The sequence below is a fragment of the Geotrypetes seraphini genome, chromosome 8, assembly GCF_902459505.1.
Source record: "Geotrypetes seraphini chromosome 8, aGeoSer1.1, whole genome shotgun sequence".
NCBI lineage: Eukaryota > Metazoa > Chordata > Amphibia > Gymnophiona > Dermophiidae > Geotrypetes > Geotrypetes seraphini.
In genome coordinates this window covers 21,214,454-21,236,654 of record NC_047091.1, presented here as the reverse complement: position 1 = coordinate 21,236,654, position 22,201 = coordinate 21,214,454, and the positions used below count along the sequence as shown (strand labels likewise).

At 44.1% G+C, this 22,201-nt stretch overlaps 1 protein-coding gene across 2 annotated transcripts in view; it reads left to right on the top strand.

Annotated features, from left to right (window-relative positions):
• TEKT2 (tektin 2) overlaps positions 1 to 22,201 on the top strand; it is a 50,812-nt gene that overhangs the window by 9,465 nt on the left and 19,146 nt on the right. For both annotated transcript variants that reach the window (XM_033953663.1, XM_033953662.1), the window contains exons 3-4: positions 20,114 to 20,239; positions 21,311 to 21,516. In XM_033953663.1, coding sequence (XP_033809554.1) covers positions 20,114 to 20,239; positions 21,311 to 21,516 — 332 coding nt within the window. The remainder of the gene's footprint in view (positions 1 to 20,113; positions 20,240 to 21,310; positions 21,517 to 22,201) is intronic.

Below are 22,201 nucleotides of genomic sequence, written 5' to 3'. Positions count from 1 at the left end.
ACAAAAATCTGGAGATGCCTTTGACCATCCCAGGAGCCCCTCGCAAACTGGACTCCTTATACCCATTCCGGGCTTTGACAAACCACAACTCCCGCATGAGTCTCTCTTGGTGGAATCCACTTTAAAGAAATCCACGGGAGCTAGTGTGTACGCCTCGGTCCCTCCTGGCAGAGAAGGTAAGGCCATGGATAAGTTTGGCAAGAGGTTGTATCAGAATGCGATGCTAGCTAATAGATCAGGGAATTATGCTTTCCATTTTTTATTCTATCTTAAGCATCTCATTCAGAATTTGTCAGCTTTTGAAAAGTACCTCCCTGACCGCAAAAGATCTGCCTTTCGCCAAACTTCTTCATCACTTTTACAACTTCGTAAATTCATGGTCAGGTCGATCTATGACACCTTTGAGCTGACCTCTTGCGCCACGGCTATGTCGGTGGCCATGTGTCGTCTGGCATGGCTCAGGGGTTCAGAACTTGATGTCAATCATCAAGATCGACTGGCTAATGTGCCTTGCCTGGGTGATGAGCTGTTTGGAGAATCCATGGACTCCACTACCCAAAAGCTCTCAGCTCATGAGACTAGGTGGGATACTCTCCTCAAAACAAAAAAGAAGATCCCACCTACCAGGCCTTTTCGGCAGCAATCGGCCTACCAACGCCGATTTGTGGCTCGTCCTTTGCCACCGGCCTCTCAACAGCCCCGGCGTCAGCGGCAACAACAGAGGCAAAACCCTAGACCAGCACAACAGCAACAACAGGTGAAGCCTCCTCCTCCACAATAGTCCTCCCAACCCTTTTGACTTGGTTCTCCAGGACATAGCCAGTATTCTACCATCTGCCTATCTTCCACAGCCCATAGGAGGACGCCTTGCTCATTACATAAGCCGTTGGGAAAATATCACCTCGGATCAGTGGGTCCTCAACATCATCCGCCACGGCTACTCTCTCAACTTTCAGACTCTGCCTACCCAAAGTCTACCAAAAGAGTCTGCTTTGAACACTCATCAGTCTTCCCTCCTTCTTCAAGAGGTTCAATCCCTCCTCCTTCTGAACGCCATAGAGGAGGTTCCTCTAGATCAGCAGGGACAGGGATTCTACTCTCGTTATTTTCTAGTCCCCAAAAAAACAGGAGATCTCAGACCCATCCTAGATCTTCGCGATCTCAACAAATGCTTGGTCAAAGAGAAATTCAGAATGCTTTCTCTGGCCACTCTTTACCCTCTTCTCAATCAGGGCGACTGGCTATGCTCCCTCGATCTCAAAGAGGCATATACTCACATACCGGTCAATCTGGCCTCCAGACAGTACCTCCGCTTCATGATCCATCATTGTCATTACCAATACAAGGTGCTGCCCTTCGGTCTTGCCTCCTCTCCAAGAGTATTCACCAAATGTCTGATTGTGGTGGCTGCCTTTCTACGTTCTCACCACCTTCAAGTCTTTCCTTACCTGGACGATTGGTTAATCAAGGCCAATTCATCTCAGACAGTACTTCTGGCCACCAACCAAACCATTCTGTTTCTACAACTTCTGGGGTTCGAGATCAATCTACCCAAATCTCATCTCATCCCCACTCAGAGACTTCAATTCATTGGAGCGGTGCTGGACACAGTCCTCATGAGAGCGTTCCTGCCGTCCAACTGTCTTCAAACTCTTCAGTCTCTATGTCAGCAGGTACTTCCACAACGTTCCATCTCTGCCAAGCAAATGATGATACTCTTGGGTCACATGGCCTCCACAGTTCATGTCACACCCTTCGCACATCTTCACCTGCACACTCCTCAATGGACCCTAGCTACCCAGTGGTCCCAAGCGACAGATCCCTGCTCACGACACATATCTGTGACATCGTCTCTTCGTCAGTCTCTGCAATGGTGGTTGATATCCTCAAATCTATCCAGAGGTCTTCTGTTCCATCTACCTTCTCATCAGCTTATCATCACCACCGACGCCTCCCCTTACGCCTGGGGAGCTCATTTGAACGAATTCCAAACTCAAGGTCTTTGGACAGCCCAGGAAATGAAACATCACATCAATTTCCTGGAACTCAGAGCGATGTTTTATGCCCTCAAGGCCTTCCAACATCTTCTCTTTCCTCAACTCCTTCTGCTGTGCACAGACAATCAAGTTGCAATGTACTACATCAACAAGCAGGGTGGGACAGGCTCTCGCCTCTTGTGCCAGGAAGCCCAGAAGATTTGGGCTTGGGCCACAGATCACCAACTCTTCCTGAAGGCGATCTACATTCAGGGAGAACAGAATTCCTTGGCGGACAAACTCAGCAGAATTCTCCAGCCTCACGAGTGGACTCTCGATCCTTTAACTCTACAGTCCATCTTCGCTCAGTGGGGCACTCCTCAGATAGACCTCTTTGCAGCTCCTCACAATCACCAGCTGCCCCTCTTCTGCTCCAGACTCTACTCTCCTCACCGTCTGGCAGCGGATGCAGTTCTCCTGGATTGGTCCAATCTGTTCCTGTATGCTTTCCCTCCGCTACCTCTCATGTTACGAACCTTGTTCAAGCTCAAGAGGGAACAGGCCACCATGATTCTCATCGCTCCACGATGGCCCAGGCAACATTGGTTATCCCTTCTACTTCAACTCAGTTCCAGGGAGCCTATTCTTCTTCCATTGTTTCCTTCTCTGCTTACACAGCATCAGGAGACCCTTCTGCATCCCAACCTCCAGTCTCTGCACCTGACAGCTTGGTATCTCTCGGGCTGACTTCGAATGATACTCTGTTGTCTCAGCCCGTTCGTTCTATTCTGGATGCCTCCAGGAAACCTGCAACTCTGCAATGTTACCATCAGAAGTGGACAAGATTTTCTTCCTGGTGTCTTCTTCATCATCATAATCCTACGTCCCTTGCAGTGGAGACTTTGTTGGATTACCTTCTTTCTTTGTCTGACTCTGGGCTCAAGTCTACTTCCATCAGAGTCCACCTCAGTGCTATTGCTGCTTTTCATGAGCCAGTTCATGGGAAACTCCTTTCAGCTCATCCCTTGGTTTCCAGATTCATGCGGGGTCTTTTCAATGTGAAACCACCTCTTAAAGCACCCCCTGTAGTCTGGGATCTCAATGTGGTTCTCTCCGCCTTAATGAAGCCTCCGTTTGAACCTTTGGCTACGACTCCTTTCAAGTTTCTCACTTGGAAAGTGGTCTTCCTTATTGCTCTAACCTCTGCCAGGAGGGTCAGTGAGCTACATGCACTAATTGCGGATCCACCTTTTACAATCTTTCATCATGACAAGGTGGTTCTGCGTACACATCCAAAGTTTCTCCCTAAGGTTGTCTCTGAATTCCATCTCAACCAATCCATTGTTCTGCCTGTCTTCTTTCCGAAACCTCACTCTCATTCTGGAGAACAGGCTCTGCATACTTTGGACTGTAAACGGGCTCTAGCTTACTATTTAGAGCGTACTAAGCCCCACAGATCATCTCCCCAACTTTTTCTATCCTTTGATCCGAATAAATTGGGACGTCCTGTTTCTAAACATACGTTGTCAAATTGGCTTGCAGCGTGCATTTCATTTTGTTATGCTCAGTCCGGACTGACACTGGAAGGTTCTGTCACGGCCCATAGAGTTAAGAGCTATGGCAGCATCTGTGGCTTTCCTCCATTCCATTCCCCTTGAGGAAATCTGCAAAGCTGCTACTTGGTCCTCAGTTCATACTTTTACATCTCATTATTGTCTGGATGCATTCTCCAGACGGGATGGACACTTCGGCCAATCTGTTTTGCAAAATTTGTTTTCCTAATGGCCAACCTTCCCTCCATCCCTCTTTTTGTTAGCTTGGAGGTCACCCATCAGTCAAGAATATGCTGCCTGCTTGTCCTGGGATAAAGCACAGTTACTTACCGTAACAGGTGTTATCCCAGGACAAGCAGGCAGCATATTCTTTACGCATGGGTGACGTCACCGACGGAGCCCCGGTACGGACCTTTTTAACTAGAAAGTTCTAGTTGGCCGCACCGCGCATGCGCGAGTGCCTTCCCGCCCGACGGAGGAGTGCGTGGTCCCCAGTTTCTTCGTTTCCGCGGAGCGAAGAAGACGCGTGTATTCTCAACGATCGTTGAATCCAACTTTTTGCCTTCCCGCTCGCGATTTTTCTCTTAATTTTTCTCCTTGCCCTTCGAGTTTTTTTCTTATTTCATTTCTCAAAAAAAAAAAAAAAATTTTGCTTTTTTTACTTTGTTTTCGATCCAGCCCCGGCGGGGCCTGTTGTCACCATACAGGCCTCCGGGTTTGATTTTGCGGAGGCCGTGTTTCCATTCATGCCCGCGCAGCCGGGTTTTAAGAAGTGCCAGCGGTGTGCACGCCCGATCTCCCTCACTGACCCACACAATTGGTGCGTACAGTGTTTGGGTCCTGAGCATCGGGCGGACTCCTGCACCCGCTGTGCCACTCTTAAAAAACGTACTCTGAAGAATCGACAAATCCAGCAGAACATCCTCTTCGGCACCGCATCTGCTATGGAGCCAATTGCGTCGACTACAGTACCGCCAAAATCGGCACCCACCACTTCGACGACGCCCGATCCTTCATCGGTCTCGCTGGCACCAGGTAAGCCGGCTAAGAAGCCTTCCACTTCCCTTGAGCGCCCTCCGGCCACAGTGGCGACACCGGCCCTACCGGCTTCACGCCGACCCCGGAAACGCTCCGCCCCGATCTCGGTGAGTGCCTCGTCATCGGCTTCCTCATCGCCAGGGCGTGGAGCGGCACCTAAGGAACCGAAGCAGAAAAAAGCGGTTCCGGTGCAACCCCTGGATGACCGCATCGCGACCATCCTCCAAGACAAATTACAGGAACAGCTGCAGCAACAACTCCAGCACCTGTTACCGACCCTCCTGGCACCGCTCCTTTCGGTGCCAGACCGGCCCGAGCCTCGCACCGCCCAACCGGTATCCACTCCATCGGTGCCACTTAACTCTTCCATGCCGATTCTCTCGGCTGAACACCTTCGTGCCCATCCCGTAGGTCATATCCACGCTGATGCCGATCCTCCTCGGTACCAGGCTGGGCACCGGTCCCCCCCGGACCGAGACCGGCACCGTTCTTCCCGGGACCGAGACCAGCACCGATCTTCCTCTCCCGGTAATGTCTCGGTGCGCTCTGGCAAGTCTCTGTCTAAGACCCACCATACTGAGCCTTCCACCCCGATATCTCGACATGCGCACACTGATGTCAGGGACCCGGACTTGTGGGAGGACTCCCCTCCCGGTACCGAGGAGGACGCATCATCATCGGACGAGGATCCCTTAGCGCCCGATACCACTTCTAAGCCTGAGCAATCCTCCTTCTCAAGGTTCCTCAGAGAGATGTCAGCGTCTCTCTCTATCCCTCTAGAGTCTGACTCCAAAAAATCCCAGGCCTTTCTGGAGGCCTTGGATTTTGAACAGCCTCCCAAGGAGTTTCTCAAGTTACCCGTACATGACATACTGCGGGAAACTTTTTATAAGAACTGGGAGAACCCACTCACCGTTCCCGGGGCCCCCCGTAAGCTGGATAGCCTTTACAGGGTCATCCCGATCCTGGGTTTTGACAAACCTCAGCTGCCCCATGAGTCTCTCCTGGTTGAGTCTACCTTGAAGAAAACTCAGGGCTCCAGTGTTTATGCCTCCACCCCTCCTGGCAGAGAAGGCAAAACGATGGACAAGTTTGGCAAGCGCCTTTATCAAAACGCAATGCTGGCCAACAGGGCGAACAATTACACATTTCATTTCTCATTTTACATGAAACATCTGGTACAACTGTCCGCCCTTCAAAAATACATTCCGGAACGCAAAGTTCCGCTCTTCCAGCAGCAAATTTCCAGCCTCCTTCAACTGCGGAAATTTATGGTGCGCTCTATTTATGATTCCTTTGAGCTGACCTCCCGTGCATCTGCCATGGCCGTTGCCATGCGCCGCCTGGCCTGGTTGAGGGTATCTGATCTGGACATCAACCACCAAGACCGCCTAGCCAACGCTCCCTGTCTTGGGGATGAACTTTTTGGGGAGTCCCTAGATTCAACCACCCAGAAGCTCTCCGCCCATGAGACCAGATGGGACACCCTTGTTAAACCTAAGAAAAAGGCTCCACCTGCTCGCTCTTACAGACCACAGTCCTCGTATCAGCGCAGGTTCTCTGCCAGACCCCTCAATCCGCCTTCACAGCAACCCCAGCAGCCCCGTCAACAACATCAACACACTCAGGCTCGTTCTCAGTCTAATCAACCTGCCAAGCCTCTCCCTCCTTCAAAACCCTCTCAGCCCTTTTGACTCCTCTCTCCAGGGCATAGCCAGTCTTCCTCCCTCATTACCTCTTCCTCAACCAATCGGAGGACGTCTCCAAATCTTCCTCAGCCGTTGGGAGGTCATCACATCAGACCAATGGGTCCTCAACATCATCCGCCACGGCTACTCTCTCAACTTCCAGACTCTTCCACCAGACAATCCTCCCGTAGAGTCTGCTTCTCACTCCTCCCAAACCCCCCTCCTCCTGAGGGAGGTCCAATCCCTCCTTCTTCTCAATGCCATCGAAGAAGTACCTCCGGCCCAAAGGGGTCAGGGATTCTACTCCCGCTACTTCCTGGTTCCCAAGAAGACAGGAAACCTTCGTCCCATCCTCAATCTCAGGGACCTCAACAAGTGTCTGGTCAAGGAGAAGTTCAGAATGCTCTCCCTTGCCACGCTTTACCCTCTTCTCTCTCAACACGACTGGCTATGTTCCCTGGACCTCAAAGAGGCCTACACTCACATCCCAATCAATCCGACTTCACGTCGCTACCTACGGTTTCAGATACAGCACCGTCACTATCAGTACAAAGTGCTACCTTTTGGCCTCGCTTCATCGCCCAGGGTGTTCACCAAGTGCCTTATTGTGGTGGCGGCCTTCCTCAGGTCTCACAACCTCCAGGTGTTCCCCTACTTGGACGATTGGTTGGTGAAAGCACCTACGTCGCCGCTTGTGCTACAAGCCACTCATCACACCATCTCTCTCCTCCATCTCCTGGGGTTCGAGATCAACTACCCCAAGTCGCATCTGCTTCCTACACAGCGACTTCAGTTCATTGGAGCAGTTCTCGACACCACACTAATGAGGGTATTTCTCCCCTCCGATCGTCAACGGACCCTGCTCCACCTCTGTCGTCAGGTGCTCCTTCATCACTCCATTTCTGCCCGACAGATGATGGTCCTCCTGGGCCACATGGCCTCGACGGTACATGTGCTTCCTCTGGCACGACTCCACCTCAGGACACCTCAATGGACTCTTGCCAACCAATGGTCACAGACCACGGATCTTCTTTCTCATCCCATCTCTGTGACATCGTCTCTTCAGCAATCTCTTCAATGGTGGTTGAACTCCTCAAATCTTTCCAGGGGTCTACTCTTTCATCTACCCCCTCACTCCATGATCGTCACCACGGATGCCTCCCCCTATGCGTGGGGAGCTCACCTAGGAGATCTACGCACCCAGGGACTCTGGACCCCACAGGAGCGTCAACATCACATCAATTTCCTGGAACTCAGAGCCATGTTCTATGCTCTCAAGGCCTTCCAGCACCTTCTCTGCCCTCAGGTTCTTCTCCTGTGCACAGATAATCAAGTCGCCATGTACTACATAAACAAGCAAGGTGGCACTGGATCTCGCCTCCTTTGTCAGGAGGCTCTCCGCATCTGGACCTGGGCCACGGCACGCAATCTCTTCCTCAAGGCTGTCTATATCCAGGGCGAACAGAACTCCCTGGCCGACAATCTCAGCCGCATCCTTCAACCTCACGAGTGGACTCTGGACCCTTCAACACTCCACTCCATCTTTGCTCGCTGGGGCACTCCGCAGGTGGACCTCTTTGCAGCACCTCACAATCATCAGCTGCCCCAGTTCTGTTCCAGACTCTTCTCTCCTCATCGTCTGACCCCAGATGCATTCCTGCTCGACTGGACGGATCGGTTCCTCTATGCCTTTCCTCCACTACCTCTGATGTTGCGGACGTTATCCAAACTCCGCAGGGACAGAGCCACCATGATTCTCATCGCTCCTCGGTGGCCTCGCCAACACTGGTTCTCCCTCCTGCTTCAGTTCAGCTCCAGGGAGCCCATTCCTCTTCCTGTGTTTCCTACTCTACTTACGCAACAACGGCAATCTCTACTGCATCCCAATCTGTCTTCGCTCCACCTGACAGCTTGGTTTCTCTCGGGCTAACCTCTCCAGAGAATCTGTCGCAGCCTGTCCGTCTCATTTTGGATGCCTCCAGGAAACCGGCCACCCTCCAATGTTACCATCAGAAGTGGACCAGGTTCTCCTCTTGGTGTCGACTGCATCATCACGATCCCACCTCATTAGCAGTGGAAACTGTACTGGACTATTTGCTCTCTCTGTCCGACGCTGGCCTCAAGTCTACCTCAATCAGAGTCCACCTCAGTGCCATCACTGCGTTTCATGAGCCTATCCTCGGAAAACCTCTGACGGCTCATCCACTGGTTGTCCGTTTCATGAGAGGCCTCTTCAATGTCAAACCGCCTCTGAAGCCTCCTCCTGTCGTCTGGGACCTGAATGTGGTTTTATCAGCCCTCATGAAACCCCCTTTTGAGCCTCTTGCCACAACTTCGCTCAAACTTCTAACATGGAAGGTGCTTTTCCTCATTGCCATCACCTCTGCCAGGAGGGTTAGTGAGATGCATGCACTGGTCGCCGATCCACCGTTCACTGTTTTTCACCATGACAAGGTGGTTCTGCGTACCCATCCTAAATTCCTTCCCAAGGTGGTCTTGGCTTTTCACCTCAACCAGTCCATTGTGTTGCCTGTCTTTTCCCCTAAACCCCATTCTCATCCGGGGGAACAGGCGTTGCACATGCTGGATTGTAAGCGTGCCCTGGCTTACTACCTTGACCGTACCAGGGCGCACCGCTCGTCCCCTCAGCTCTTTCTGACCTTCGATCCTAACCGTCTGGGTCGTCCTGTCTCTAAACGGACGCTTTCCAACTGGCTTGCTGCCTGTATTGCGTTCTGTTATGCTCGGGCCGGTCTCTCACTGGAAGGTGCTGTCACGGCCCACAGGGTCAGAGCTATGGCTGCTTCTGTGGCTTTCCTCCGTTCCACGCCCATCGAGGAAATCTGCAAGGCTGCCACTTGGTCCTCAGTTCACACGTTCACTACTCACTACTGTCTGGATGCCTTCTCCAGACGGGATGGACACTTCGGCCAATCTGTGTTACAAAATTTATTTTCCTAATGGCCAACCATCCTTCCTCCCTCTCTGTTAGCTTTGAGGTCACCCATGCGTAAAGAATATGCTGCCTGCTTGTCCTGGGATAAAGCACAGTTACTTACCGTAACAGGTGTTATCCAGGGACAGCAGGCAGATATTCTTAGGTCCCACCCGCCTCCCCGGGTTGGCTTCTTAGCTGGCTTATCTTAACTGGGGACCACGCACTCCTCCGTCGGGCGGGAAGGCACTCGCACATGCGCGGTGCGGCCAACTAGAACTTTCTAGTTAAAAAGGTCCGTACTGGGGCTCCGTCGGTGACGTCACCCATGCGTAAAGAATATCTGCCTGCTGTCCCTAGATAACACCTGTTACGGTAAGTAACTGTGTTTTATCCAGGGACAGCAGGCAGATATTCTTACGTCCCACCCACCTCCCCGGGTTGGCTTCTTAGCTGGCTTATCTTAACTGGGGACCGCGCGCCTCTGTCGGGCGGGAAGGCACTCGCGCATGCGCGGTGCGGCCTACTAGAACTTTCCAAGTTCTTAGAGTGCAATTTTTCTAAAATTATCCGTACCGGGGCTCCGTCGGTGCCGTCACCCATCAGTCAAGAATATCTGCCTACTGTCCCTGGATAACACCTGTTACGGTAAGTAACTGTGCTTTTTGAACAGCCAACGCTCTTTCCATTTTATACACATGACAAACTGAAAACCAGCAAAAACAATAATTCAGTCTTCTACAGTCCTTCCAATTATGTGTTATTTGTTGGATGGCAACTCCTGTTAATATCAATAAAAGCTTGTTATTATTAGCAGATATTTGACATTTAGCTCTCATAGACATGCCAAATAAAATTGTGTCATATGACAATGCTACATGGTTCTCTAACAAACAATTTATTTGATCCCAAATAGACTCCCAAAAAGCCTTAATGAATGGACAATAAAACAATAAATGATCTAAAGTACCAGCTTCCAAGTGACAATGCCAACATCTATTAGACTTAGAGCAATCCAATTTTTGTAAACGAACAGGGGTCCAGAGTGCTCTATGCAACAAGAAAAACCATGTTTGCCTCATAGATGCAGACATTGTACACTTCATCCTCCAGGACCAAATACGTGGCCATTGAGACCAGTGTTCCCTCTAAGCGGGCGGGTGTTGTGAGCAAACTTTTTTCACCGTGAGCCAAAAATATCGGGCGCCAGCAAGTTATGAGCCAACTCGCCCGATTCTCCTCTCGCCGCCCTGCCATCTGCCGTACGCCTCTTCCGATCGTGCGCTGTGACGAGAAACGTGTGCGCTGCGATGTAATATTTTGTGCGCCAGCGCACGCCAGCGCAGCTTAGCGGGAACACTGGTTCAAATGGTTTTATTTATTTCCCCAAATTTATTTTTGTTATACGCATTGAAAATATTTGATATTGCGTTTAAATCAAAATCTCAATAAACTTGAAACGAGTGCCCGTGAGATTGTGGGAGGGTTAAATACTCAAAACTTAGAAGTTTTTGCTACGCCAGCTTTCTGGTATCTTTACATACAGTGGCGTACCTAGCATATGTAACATCCGGGGCCCATCATTTTTTGGCACCCCCCCCCCATCTGTAAGAAAAACATGATTTTTAGTAACAAACCACACGTCACACATGAGTACCTAGGAAAAGGCAGCATCTTACATATTGCAGTGAGCAGTACATCAATACACCCATTGTAAAACTAAACAAGCCAGACCAGCACAGATCAATCCTACACCGTCAATCCTAACAGAAAACCATGTCTTTCGAACACACAGAACACAGAAAACACCTTCGCCTAGTAAGGAATATGTAATCACAAACTAACCCCTCCCTCTTTTACAAAACTGTAGTGTGGATTTTAGCTACGGAGGTAACAGCTCTGATGCTCATAAAATTCTGAGCATCAGAGCTGCTACCACCAAGGCTGGTGCTAAAAACGCTTCACAGTTTTGTAAAAGGGGGGATAAAATAAAAATACATAGACAAAGGTTAAATTGAACCAGCAAGAAGCTGGACTCTGCATACAATGCTTCACAGAAACAGTGACACATGTCTCCTAAAGCAATAAATAAATAGAAATTTTTTTCTACCTTTGTCTTCTGTGGTTTCTCCTTTCCTCATCTTCTTGTAACTCTCTTCCTTCCATTCACTGTCTGCCGTCTCTCTTCCCCTATATGGCATCTTCTCTCCTTCTATGCCCCTTCCAGAAACTGTATGCCTCCCCCTTCCATCTCTCCTTTCACCCCATTGGTCTGGCATCTCTCTCCTCGCCTTCCCTCTCCCACACCTCTCCTCATAGTCTGGTATCTCCCCTTCCCTGATTCTCTGGCATCTCTCTCCTTTCCTTTTCTTCCATCTTTCGCTCCCCCTCCATGCTCTCACATCTCCCCCTTCCTTTTCCCTTAGACTGGCATACCTTCCTCCTACGCTCCAAGCCCTGGCATCTCCTTTAATTCCCTCCCTCATCTTCCTTCTCCCTCCAGCTGGGTACCGCAACACTCTTCCCTGCAGCTCTGCACTTCCCCACAATTGCCATGCTTCGGTTCCTCTTCTTCCTTCCTTCCTCCCCCCCCCCGCGGGACCCTGCGGCACCATCAACTCTTACTCCCTCTAATGTCGGCCCTGCAGCTCCAGACTTCCTCGCACCTTCTCCCCTCCCCCTTTGGATCGCTATTATTTTAAATGTTATAGCCGGAGCTGTATCCATCAATGGAGATGTCTAACCTCGGCCTGCCCCGGAACTCTTACTGCAACAGTGACTTCCTGTTCCTGCCTAGACGGGCGGCTGCTGCAGTAAGAGTTCCGGGGCAGGCCGAGGTTAGACATCTCCACTGATGGATACAGCTCCGCGGCTATAACATTTAAAATAATAGCGATCCAAAGGGGGAGGGGAGAAGGTGCGAGGAAGTCTGGAGCTGCAGGGCCGACATTAGAGGGAGTAAGAGTTGATGGTGCCGCAGGGTCCCGCGGGGGGGGGGGGGGAGGAAGGAAGGAAGAAGAGGAACCGAAGCATGGCAATTGTGGGGAAGTGCAATCCCCCCAGTGCGTCCCCTTACCTTACCGACGCGTGTGTGCGCTGTGAAGAGAAACTTTGCGCTGCGATGTAATATTTTGTGCATGAGCGCAGGCCAACGCAGCTTAGCGGGAACACTGATTGAGACGCACTAATTTGATGCTTAATCTCAATGCTCCAAATATCTCTAAGTCCAGTTTTTGATTTCTTATTTAAATAGCCAGATAATAATTTATACCACTGTGCGGCCTGGTGACCCAGGAAGTCTGCCTGAAAGCATAAAAAATCCAAACTAAATTGATTATTAAAGAGATTTCCATTCAGGGAACCCTGCCTTCATAGCCTGCTTCAGTTGCAACCACTTATAACTTAGTTTTTTATCTAGATCAAATTTAAGTTGCAGCTGTGAAAAATCCAGCAGTTTGCCATTAGATATAACATCATTTAAGGTTCGTATACCAATCCTTCCAGACAATCTTAAAACCGCCTATTTGGATCCTGGGGTTTAGCCATATATTTTGATATGTAGATTTTTGAATTGGAAGAGGTGTTAAATTATTAATAAATCGTAAAGTTTTCCATGTGTCCATTAATATTCTATTGTTTTTCCGAATTCTAGGCATTTTGATACTAAGAAGATGACGAAGTCTAATGGGAAACATGAGTTGCCATTCCAAATATAACCAATCTAGTAGCTGTTCCATGAGTTCTGGGAGGATCCAATACATACCTTGACACATAATATAGGATTGATGGTACCTATAAAAATTTGTTTGTTTTAAATTTTTTATTCATTTTCATATATCAACAAGTGTAACATAGAAATTTTAAAAGATCACATAAAACATACACTTGAATTCCTTTCATGTATCACTGTAAATACAATATATTATTCTGTATTTATAAACAATAATACCTAAAATATCTGTATTACCTAATATGTATAATAATTGTTAAAATTTAAACCCTTCTTTTCCCTCCCCTCCAAATACACATAACAATTATAATAAAAATAATGACAAATATTTTATGAGATAAATTAAATAAAATGAAACCCACCCCCCTCCCTTCTTAATAAGATTTTTATTATGGGAAAATTATTTCATTTATTACAGAAATCTGCTAATGGTCCCCAGATCTTCTGAAACTTGCCAAAATAACCTCTGTGTTGCTAATGCACGCTCCATTTTATATATATGGCATACGGAATTCCACCAGAAGTTATAGTTTAACCTATCATAATTTTTCCAGTTATATGTAATTTGTTGTACTGCTACCCCAGTCAATATAAATAAAAGTTTGTTATTGTTTGAAGAAATTTGACTCTCTGCTCTCATTGCTGTGCCGAATAAGATAGTATCATAAGTCAAGGCTGCAAGGTTTTACCTATAAAAATTTGGAAAATTTACCCCACCCTCCACAATTGGCTTTTGTAAGGTCACTAAGGCAATTCTTGCTCTTTTACCCAGTCAAATAAACTTAATCAACTTTTTATAAAAAGACCCATGAAAAAAAACTGGAATCATACCCATTTGATAACAAACAGGCAATATCATCATCTTAACAGTTTGGACTCTTCCCCACCAAGATGCAACGGATTCCATTGTTCACATAACTCTGTTACTTTTTGCAATAAAGTCTTTTCATTTATTTTCATTGTCTCATCAATTGTCTTTTTTATCCAAATTCCTAGATATTTTATTCCTTCCTCCTTCCAAATAAAAGGAAATGAATCGAATAAACCTTTTGTACAATGTACATTTAAAGGGAGAACTTCTGACTTAGTCCAATTTATTTTATATCCCGAAAATTTCCCAAAATTCTCAATCAAATCAAGCAAACATGGAATGGTTGACTCAGGATTTCTCAAATGAAGCAATATATCATCTGCGTAAGCAGATACTTTATATTCCTTTCCAGAACGTGGAATACCTTGAATCTCCTTTACCTATTGAATAGCTAACAACAAGGGTTCAAGTACTATATCAAACAACAAAGGAGACAAGGGACAACCTTGTCTAACTCCCCTTTGCAACTTGAAAGAATCTGAAAAATTATTATCAATATATAATCTTGAAACAGGAGAGCTATACAACGTTTGAATCATTTGTATAAATCCCGATCCCATACCAAACCACTCCATAGCTTGATACATAAAGGCCCATTCTACCCGATCAAAAGCCTTCTCTGCATCCAAGGACACAGAGAAGGCCGGATCATTTAATTCCTTTGTTAGATATAACATGTTAAAAGCTAATCTAGTATTGTTAGAAGAGTGCCTCTGAGCAACAAAACCCGTTTGATGCATACCAATAATGTAAGGAAGAACCTTAGCCAAACGTAAAGCCAAAAGTTTAGCCAATAATTTCCCATCAACATTAATTAAAGAAATAGGCCTGTAATTTGAAACCAAAGTAGGATCTTTATTTGGCTTCGGCAAAACAATAGTTAATGATTCTGCCATAGTACCTATAATGCAACCTTTATTTAGTTGTGTCAAATATAAATTTAATAAATGAGGTAATAAGATAATTTGAAAAGATTTATAAAACTCTACAGTATAACCATCACCACCTGGAGTGGTCCCAACTCTAAGAGACTTCAATGTAGTTTGTAATTCTTTTAGTGATATAGGCTCTTCTAAACTTCTTTTTATATGAGCTGGAACCTTTGGACCCTCAATTAATTTAAAAAAAATCAATGCCATCCTTTTCCCTATCTAAATAAGACTCAGAAGAATAAAGGTTTTTATAGAAATTTAAAAATTGCTTTAGAATAGGACCAATTTCAGAATGTGTAACTCCTTTTTCATCCTTAATTATACTTATTTTTGATTTCCTTTTCTTTACTTTAAGATAATTAGCTAATAGTCTTCCCCCCTTATTAGAGCTTCCATAATACAGATCTTGATGTGAGAAAATATCATTTCTTGCTAATTTAGAAGAAATCTCATTATACTTACATTTTGTTTTTAAAAGAGCTTGTAATGTGGAATGCTCCCATTTATCAATTAATTTTGCCTCTAAAATCTTAATCTCTTTTTCTAAGTTAGAAAATTGCACTTTTATTTGTTTCTTAACATAAGCTGAATATGAAATGATTTGCCCTCTTATGGTTGCCTTAAAAGCATCCCATAAGGTTTCTATAGAAATTTCTTCTGTATTATTGATTTGAAAATATTCAGTAATTTTTAATTGAAAATCTTCACAAAATTTTGAATCCGCAAGCAATGTATTATCAAATCTCCATACTGGTCTACTATTATCATTATCAATAACATTAAATTCAACCCACACCCCCCCATGATCCGACAAAATAATTGGATCAATGGAGGCTTGTGAAACCTGATGTATTAAATTATCTGAAATAAAAACATAATCTATTCTTGAAAAAGATTTATGAACATGAGAACAAAAAGAAAATTCTCGATCATTAAAATGAAGAATACGCCATATATCTTTTAAATTAGAAGATTGTACAAAATTATCTAACCCTAATGACTTTATAACTTTACTAGGTTTTTTATCCAATAAAGGATCCATAACTGCATTGAAATCTCCCTCCACTACTAAATTAGAAGCAGCCAGTGGCAAAACCAACTGTTGTAGAGACTTATAGATGTTTGATCTTTTAATTTTGTTTAATTTTTAATTTCCTTTAGTTATGTAAGATATATTGGTATTGTAATAGGTGGGTCATTTTTGCATTTTATTGCTTGTTTCGGTATCTTCTAATAGCTGTTAACTTGTCCTTTTTGATAGTATGTGATTGGAATATTGATATTGATATTGATCTTTTGTTTATTACCTGGTAACACAACATGAAGATAGGGCTAGTCACATTTTGAGTGGTTCCAGTAAGGAAATAGAATAGAATATTCTGTGTATTACATATGATATTGGGTGATGTATTTAATATAATTTTTAGTACATGATTTACAAGGAGATTTGGCTTTAAATGAGTTTTATTTATGTGTATTGAGAAACATATTATTATTGATGAGGAGTTAACTTTAATTACTAGGATAATCTTTTATTACTTATTGATTATCTTTTTAGTAGTAATGAGACAGAAAAATGAAAATTTTTGTTGGAGGTATATAATTATATACATAAATTATTTAATTATTTGATAATTATATATGATTTTTTAGGTTTTATATGAATAATTTTTTGCCCCAAAAATAGGTTTAATGTTATATATGGGACGTCTAGATATATATGAATGGTAATGATTTTGAGTATTTTATTTAAAAGTATGATATTTCATTTATATATAATTTGGGCTGATATAAAATGGATAGCTTATTGTATTTTGATAATAAAATATAATAAGTTATCCTGTAGGGGGTTATTCGTCACCTGAATCCACATGTGTATCTCCAAGTATTCACTTTTGATTTGGGAGGGGAAGGGTGGGGGTTTCAAATTTGGGGTAGGGGATGGGTGGGGGTTTGTGTTTTTCACATTTGATTTTGGGGAAAGTGTAAGTATAATTTATTTTCAATATAATTTTCTTTGCTTAAAGATTTTTGGAGGTTCAATACATAATAAGTCATAATGTTATTGAAAATATTTTTGTTAAATGTAAATGGTCTAAACCATCCGATTAAGAGGAAAAAAACGCTCTTATTCTTAAAACATCAGAATGCGGATATCTGTTATATCCAAGAGACGCATCTGTCTGCTGAAGAATCTAAAGAGCTGGAGGGGAATTGGGTGAAACATTGTTTTTTTGCCCCTGCAGTGGGAAAAAAGGCTGGAGTTGCTATTTTGGTTAATAAAAAATGTAATGCAATGTTTAGTATGATAGCTTCTGATCCATTAGGAAGATGGTTGCATGTTAACATGAGTATGGGTAATACTACTTTGTCGCTTTTCAATGTATATGCCCCCAATTCGAACCAGGAATGCATCTGAAGTAAAAGGCTGCTTACTTTACCTCACTGGAGATCTGTCATGAAGAAAAAAAAACCCAAAATAAAAATAAAACCCACAAGATTACATTGTATATTCCAAAGCAAATAACTTTTTATTCTAGTAATAAGTATTATAGCAGCATTTGTCAAATCAGAAATAAATCAATTTGGACATATACAACGGAGAGAAAAAACCTCATACAAACAGAGCCAACATATTTCTGTAAGTATGGCGCAGCTTCTCTAAAGAAACTCTGCCAGAGCATGGGGGTTTTATACAGAAGGTGTTATAGTCTTAGACAATTCCCCTGGCTGTGAATATGTATCACCCTATTGGAGCAGACCAACTGCTTATCTAACCCTCTCCTAGTCCACGCCTCCATTCTTACCTGGGGGGCCCTAGACAGGCATAGCTTCTGGAACTTTCTTCTTCTTGAAGTTTCCATTCTTCACATGGGTACATCTGTATCAGTGCATTAGCCTGGCATCACTTTATCAATTATTAGGTTTCCGGATGGTGTCCTGCTGACTTGCATTTGCTTTCAGCACTGTCAAATAGCTCATTGTCTTTCCAGCAATGGTTGGTGTCCTTGAGAAACTTCACAGCAAGAAATCCACACACTCACGTGCCACACATTATCATCTCAGCATCTGAACTGAAACCAGTTTGTACGAGCCCGTGACTTCAGCAACTCCAGCAAAATGCAAGAATAGGTCTCACAACCTGTAAAAGTCTCCCATAGGCTCCTGTTATCTATCTCAATTGCTTCCAAAGCTTTGTCCTCTCAAAGCGTCCAAACACATGATAATCAGAGGGAGCAAGAAAGATCAGGGCTGTATGGAGGATGTTGTAAGATCTGAAATCTCAATCGCCAAATAGTGTCAAGAGTTGCAGTGGTTGCATGAGGGCATGCATTATCATGAAGGAGAAGAACGCCTTTAGGCAAAAGTTCTCTTGTGACTGCTCCATATTTTTGGCTTCAGCTCCTTCTCCAACATTGCACTGTATCGAATACTATTGACTGTTTCAACCTTTTTCTGATAGTGCTCCAAACTTGGTCCATTCATATCCCAGAAGAGAGTGAACAGGACTTTTCCAGAGGAAGCTTGAGACTTGAAACTCTTCTTGACTGGAGATGATGTATGATGCTATTGTGAAGACAACATCTTGCTTTCAGGCTCATAGTGATGCACTTCGGTTTCATCCCCTGTAACGCTACGTGCCAGGAAGCCTTCTCCTTCATCACTATACTGCACCAAAAAGGCTGTGGAAGTCTGCACACGAATCACCTTGTGCTCATCAGTCAGTATCCTAGGCACCCATCGTGCATACAACTTGCGATACTTGAGAACTGTGACAATGGTATGTGCGGATCTGATACTGACATCCAATTCTCTGGCCAGAACATCTAAAGAAATGTGCCTGTTTTAAATGAATAATAGCATCAGCGTGACTTACCTTCTCAGGGACTGCTTTATTGGGATGACTGGAGCTTTCCTTGTCAGGGATTAATGTTTGCCCACTTTTAAATGCATCTACCCACTTGTACACTTTTCTCTCGCCAATGAGGTATCTCCATATTGTTATGTTTTATGTTTATTAAAATCTTTATATACTGCATATACAGCCAAAAGGATCAAAGCATTCTTCTGTGAATTTCATGAGGATTCACACACTCCAACCACAAAAATCTAACTTTATAAAAATTTGGGGGCCATTGACAAAATATTGTACTGAATAGTCATCACTTCTTCTCTTCTCTTTTTCTTTTTCTCTTACGGCACACTAAAAAGGGGGGGAATTTGGAAATAATTTTACATAATATGTTATAATATGATATATAATTTGTGTGTATTTTATTGAAAATATGATGAAGGGTGGGTGGTGGGGGGATATTGATGTACTAGATTTTTATGTATAGATATCAAAGTGATATTGTGGAATATTTTAGTGTAATATACTCTTTTGTGCACTTGTTGTTCAATTTGAAAACGAATAAAGAATTGTAAAAAAAAAAAAAATCACAATTAAAAACAGGCAGCATGAATTTCTGCAAATTAATAAAGATACATAACTTAAAAAAAAAATAAAAAATCTGATGACTGCTCCTCTACTTTGCAAACAGCTAAGGGCACTGCCATTTTGTATATGGTGCCCTACCGATTAAGCACACCATGCCATCTATTGGGCAGTGTCAACCTTTCCTCTTAAGAATGTATCTTCCCTGCGCGGGAGTTTGAAATGCCAAATATTTGTCTCATGAAATACTGTCAATTTGCAGTTACTTTTTGAAGTGCCCTTATGTATGTATGTTAAATATATATATATAAATTAGGTTTAAGAAAATTACCAGTGAGTAAAACAAATTAAATGAAATAAATAATTTATATTGTTGAACGGGTCACCCTGGTTGTAACTTGTAAGGAGAAAGCAGGCAGAAGTAAGAATTGAAATCCAATGCTATGCAACAAGGTAATTATAATAAGTTTAAAAAGATTTGGGGGCCATTAATTATTTATTCTAATGATCAGTCATCTTAAACACCCCAGTATTGGTTAAGATAAAGGATGGGTGGGAATATGAATGACAATAATTGATAATTGTTAATTATTAATATATGGGTGGGAGGGATGGGATTCTTTTATATTTATATATCTGGAGGATTACAAATAAGATTATCAAGTGATTAATTAATATATTTCTGAGTGATTATTGTACACTTGTTGTAATTTCTGAAAATGAATAAAGATTTTTTAAAAAAAAGAAATCCAATGCCTTCAATCTTGGGGTGTCTATAATTTTATAAAATATTCTTTATAAATATATACATCTCCATCCTTGTCTTGTGCTTCAGAATTCTGAATAATTCTGATTCAAGAGACTTGTGCCATAGTATCCAAAAGAAAATCTAATGCTAAGAAATGTCATTGCAGACATCAGTATTTTCTTATTATTTGATTTCTTCTTTCAGACAAAATGGGATGAACATGACAACAGAACTCGCCTTAAAGATCGGATTGTTGATTTGGACAAATGGCGAGAGACTTTGGCACGATGCCTGGCTGCTGTGGATTGCGAGATCGATTCTTTGACTCAAGTGAGTTGCAAGTTGCAAGGTTTGTCCTTGCATGGTCATAATGATGCCTTTTATAATTGCATATCACGTCACTCCCTAAGAGCCTGCCTTACGGCCTAGACAGATCACATCTTTCACTCCACATTTACCTGTAGAACATCTTACTCATAGGTTAGTGAGCAAAGATAGGATGTCCTCTGTGTCTGTCTCCTCCTACTTCCTTATTTGATTATGAATGCAGAAGTGATACAATAGCATGCAAGCTCTGATCGATTATGAATCCAAAATGCAAATAAAGTTGAGAAGTGCCCTAGACGGGGGAAATTAATATGAAATACACTTTCCCCCCTATTTGTGGTTTCGATTATCCGTGGTTTTTCCCCTGGCTGCCCCCTGAAAATCGCTCGTTGGAGGGAGGCGATCAGAGGGGGGGGGGAAATCGGAGGCAATCAGAGGCGGCCGTGGGGGGCCATCGGAGGTGGAAAGAGGCAATTTGAGGTGGAGGGGGGCGATCAGAGCATGGACCTTACCTGTTGGTCTAGCGGTGATGCGGGGCAGGAGCGATCTTCCTACACTCCTGCCCCGTGCAGAGCCATACTGTGAGTTCCCGTGGTCTCACAAGACTACAACAGGGAGTTCCTGTAGTAGTCTCGTGAGACCATAGGAACTCAGCAGCATGGCTCTGCACGGGGCAGGAGTATAGAAAGATCGTTCCTGCCTCATGTCACCAATAGACCACCAGGTAAGGTCCGGGGGTGGGTCAGAGCCGGCCAAAAGTTATTCGCGATTTTTCCCTATTTGCGGGCCGGCTCTGCCCCTAACCCCCGTGAATAGGGAGGAAGAAGTGTATGTTACTGTTTTGGATCATCCTATTCACTTGCTGCTTAATTCTTCTAACATATTCATGTGTCTCTTTGCCAATAATAATTTTTTGTTGTGTGCTGTAGTAATTCTGAGGAAAACACACCACTGATCTGAGCTAGAATGGAGCTGAATTCAGGTTTGCAAAACTGAGGAACATATACACATGCTCTCACATCCCTAAAGAGACAGGGAGAGAGGTCATTATTAAAAAGAGATTCTCCTCCTTAGATGAAAGAAGAAGCAGAACGGGCCCTACAGGCTACAAACTTGAAATTAGATGTGGCTATTGAGTGCCTGACGCTCCGTGAGAAACGCACAGCCATCGATTTGGTGAATGACCATGTGCATCACGAGTTACAAAAAGAGGTGGAAGTGATTGAAGGAGTCCGGAGAGCTTTACAGCAAAAGATCAGTGAAGCCTTTGAGCAGCTTTGGTGAGTAGCAACGGGTAATGTTCAGAAGAAAGTACAGAGAAACAGCATTCCATAATGCCCCCTGGTGATGACTGTGGAGCACTGAAGGGAAGCCCATGTGCTCAGAACTGCAGTGGCCAGGGGTTCAAGGTGAAAGACCCTTTCTCTAGCATACAGACTACATAAAAACATGACGGCAGATAAAGACCTAATGGCCCATCGACAACATCCGCTATCTCCTCCTCTCCCTAAGAGATCCCACATGCCTGTCCCATGCTATCTTGAATTCAGATACAGTCTTCATCTCCACCACCTCCATTGAGAGACTATTCCACACATTACCACCCTTTCTGTAAAGAAGTATTTCTTACATTACTCCTGAGCCTATCACCTCTTTAACTTCATCCTATATCCTCTCTTTTCAGAGTTTTCCTTCATTTGAAAAAGACTCGCCTCCTGTACATTAAAGCCATGGAGATATTTAAACATCTCTATCATATCCACTCTCTCCCGTCTTTCCTCCAGCAAAGAGGAGGATGGCCACACAAAGCTCAAAAGTCCTGGATTTCAAACGTATGGACTTTTGTAGCATGGGAGGGTACCTGAAGAAAGAGCTGAATGGATGGAAAGATACAAGAGAAGTGGAAAAATGGTGGTCCAAGTTAAAAAGTACAATAGCTCGAGCTACTGACCTTTATGAAGAAAA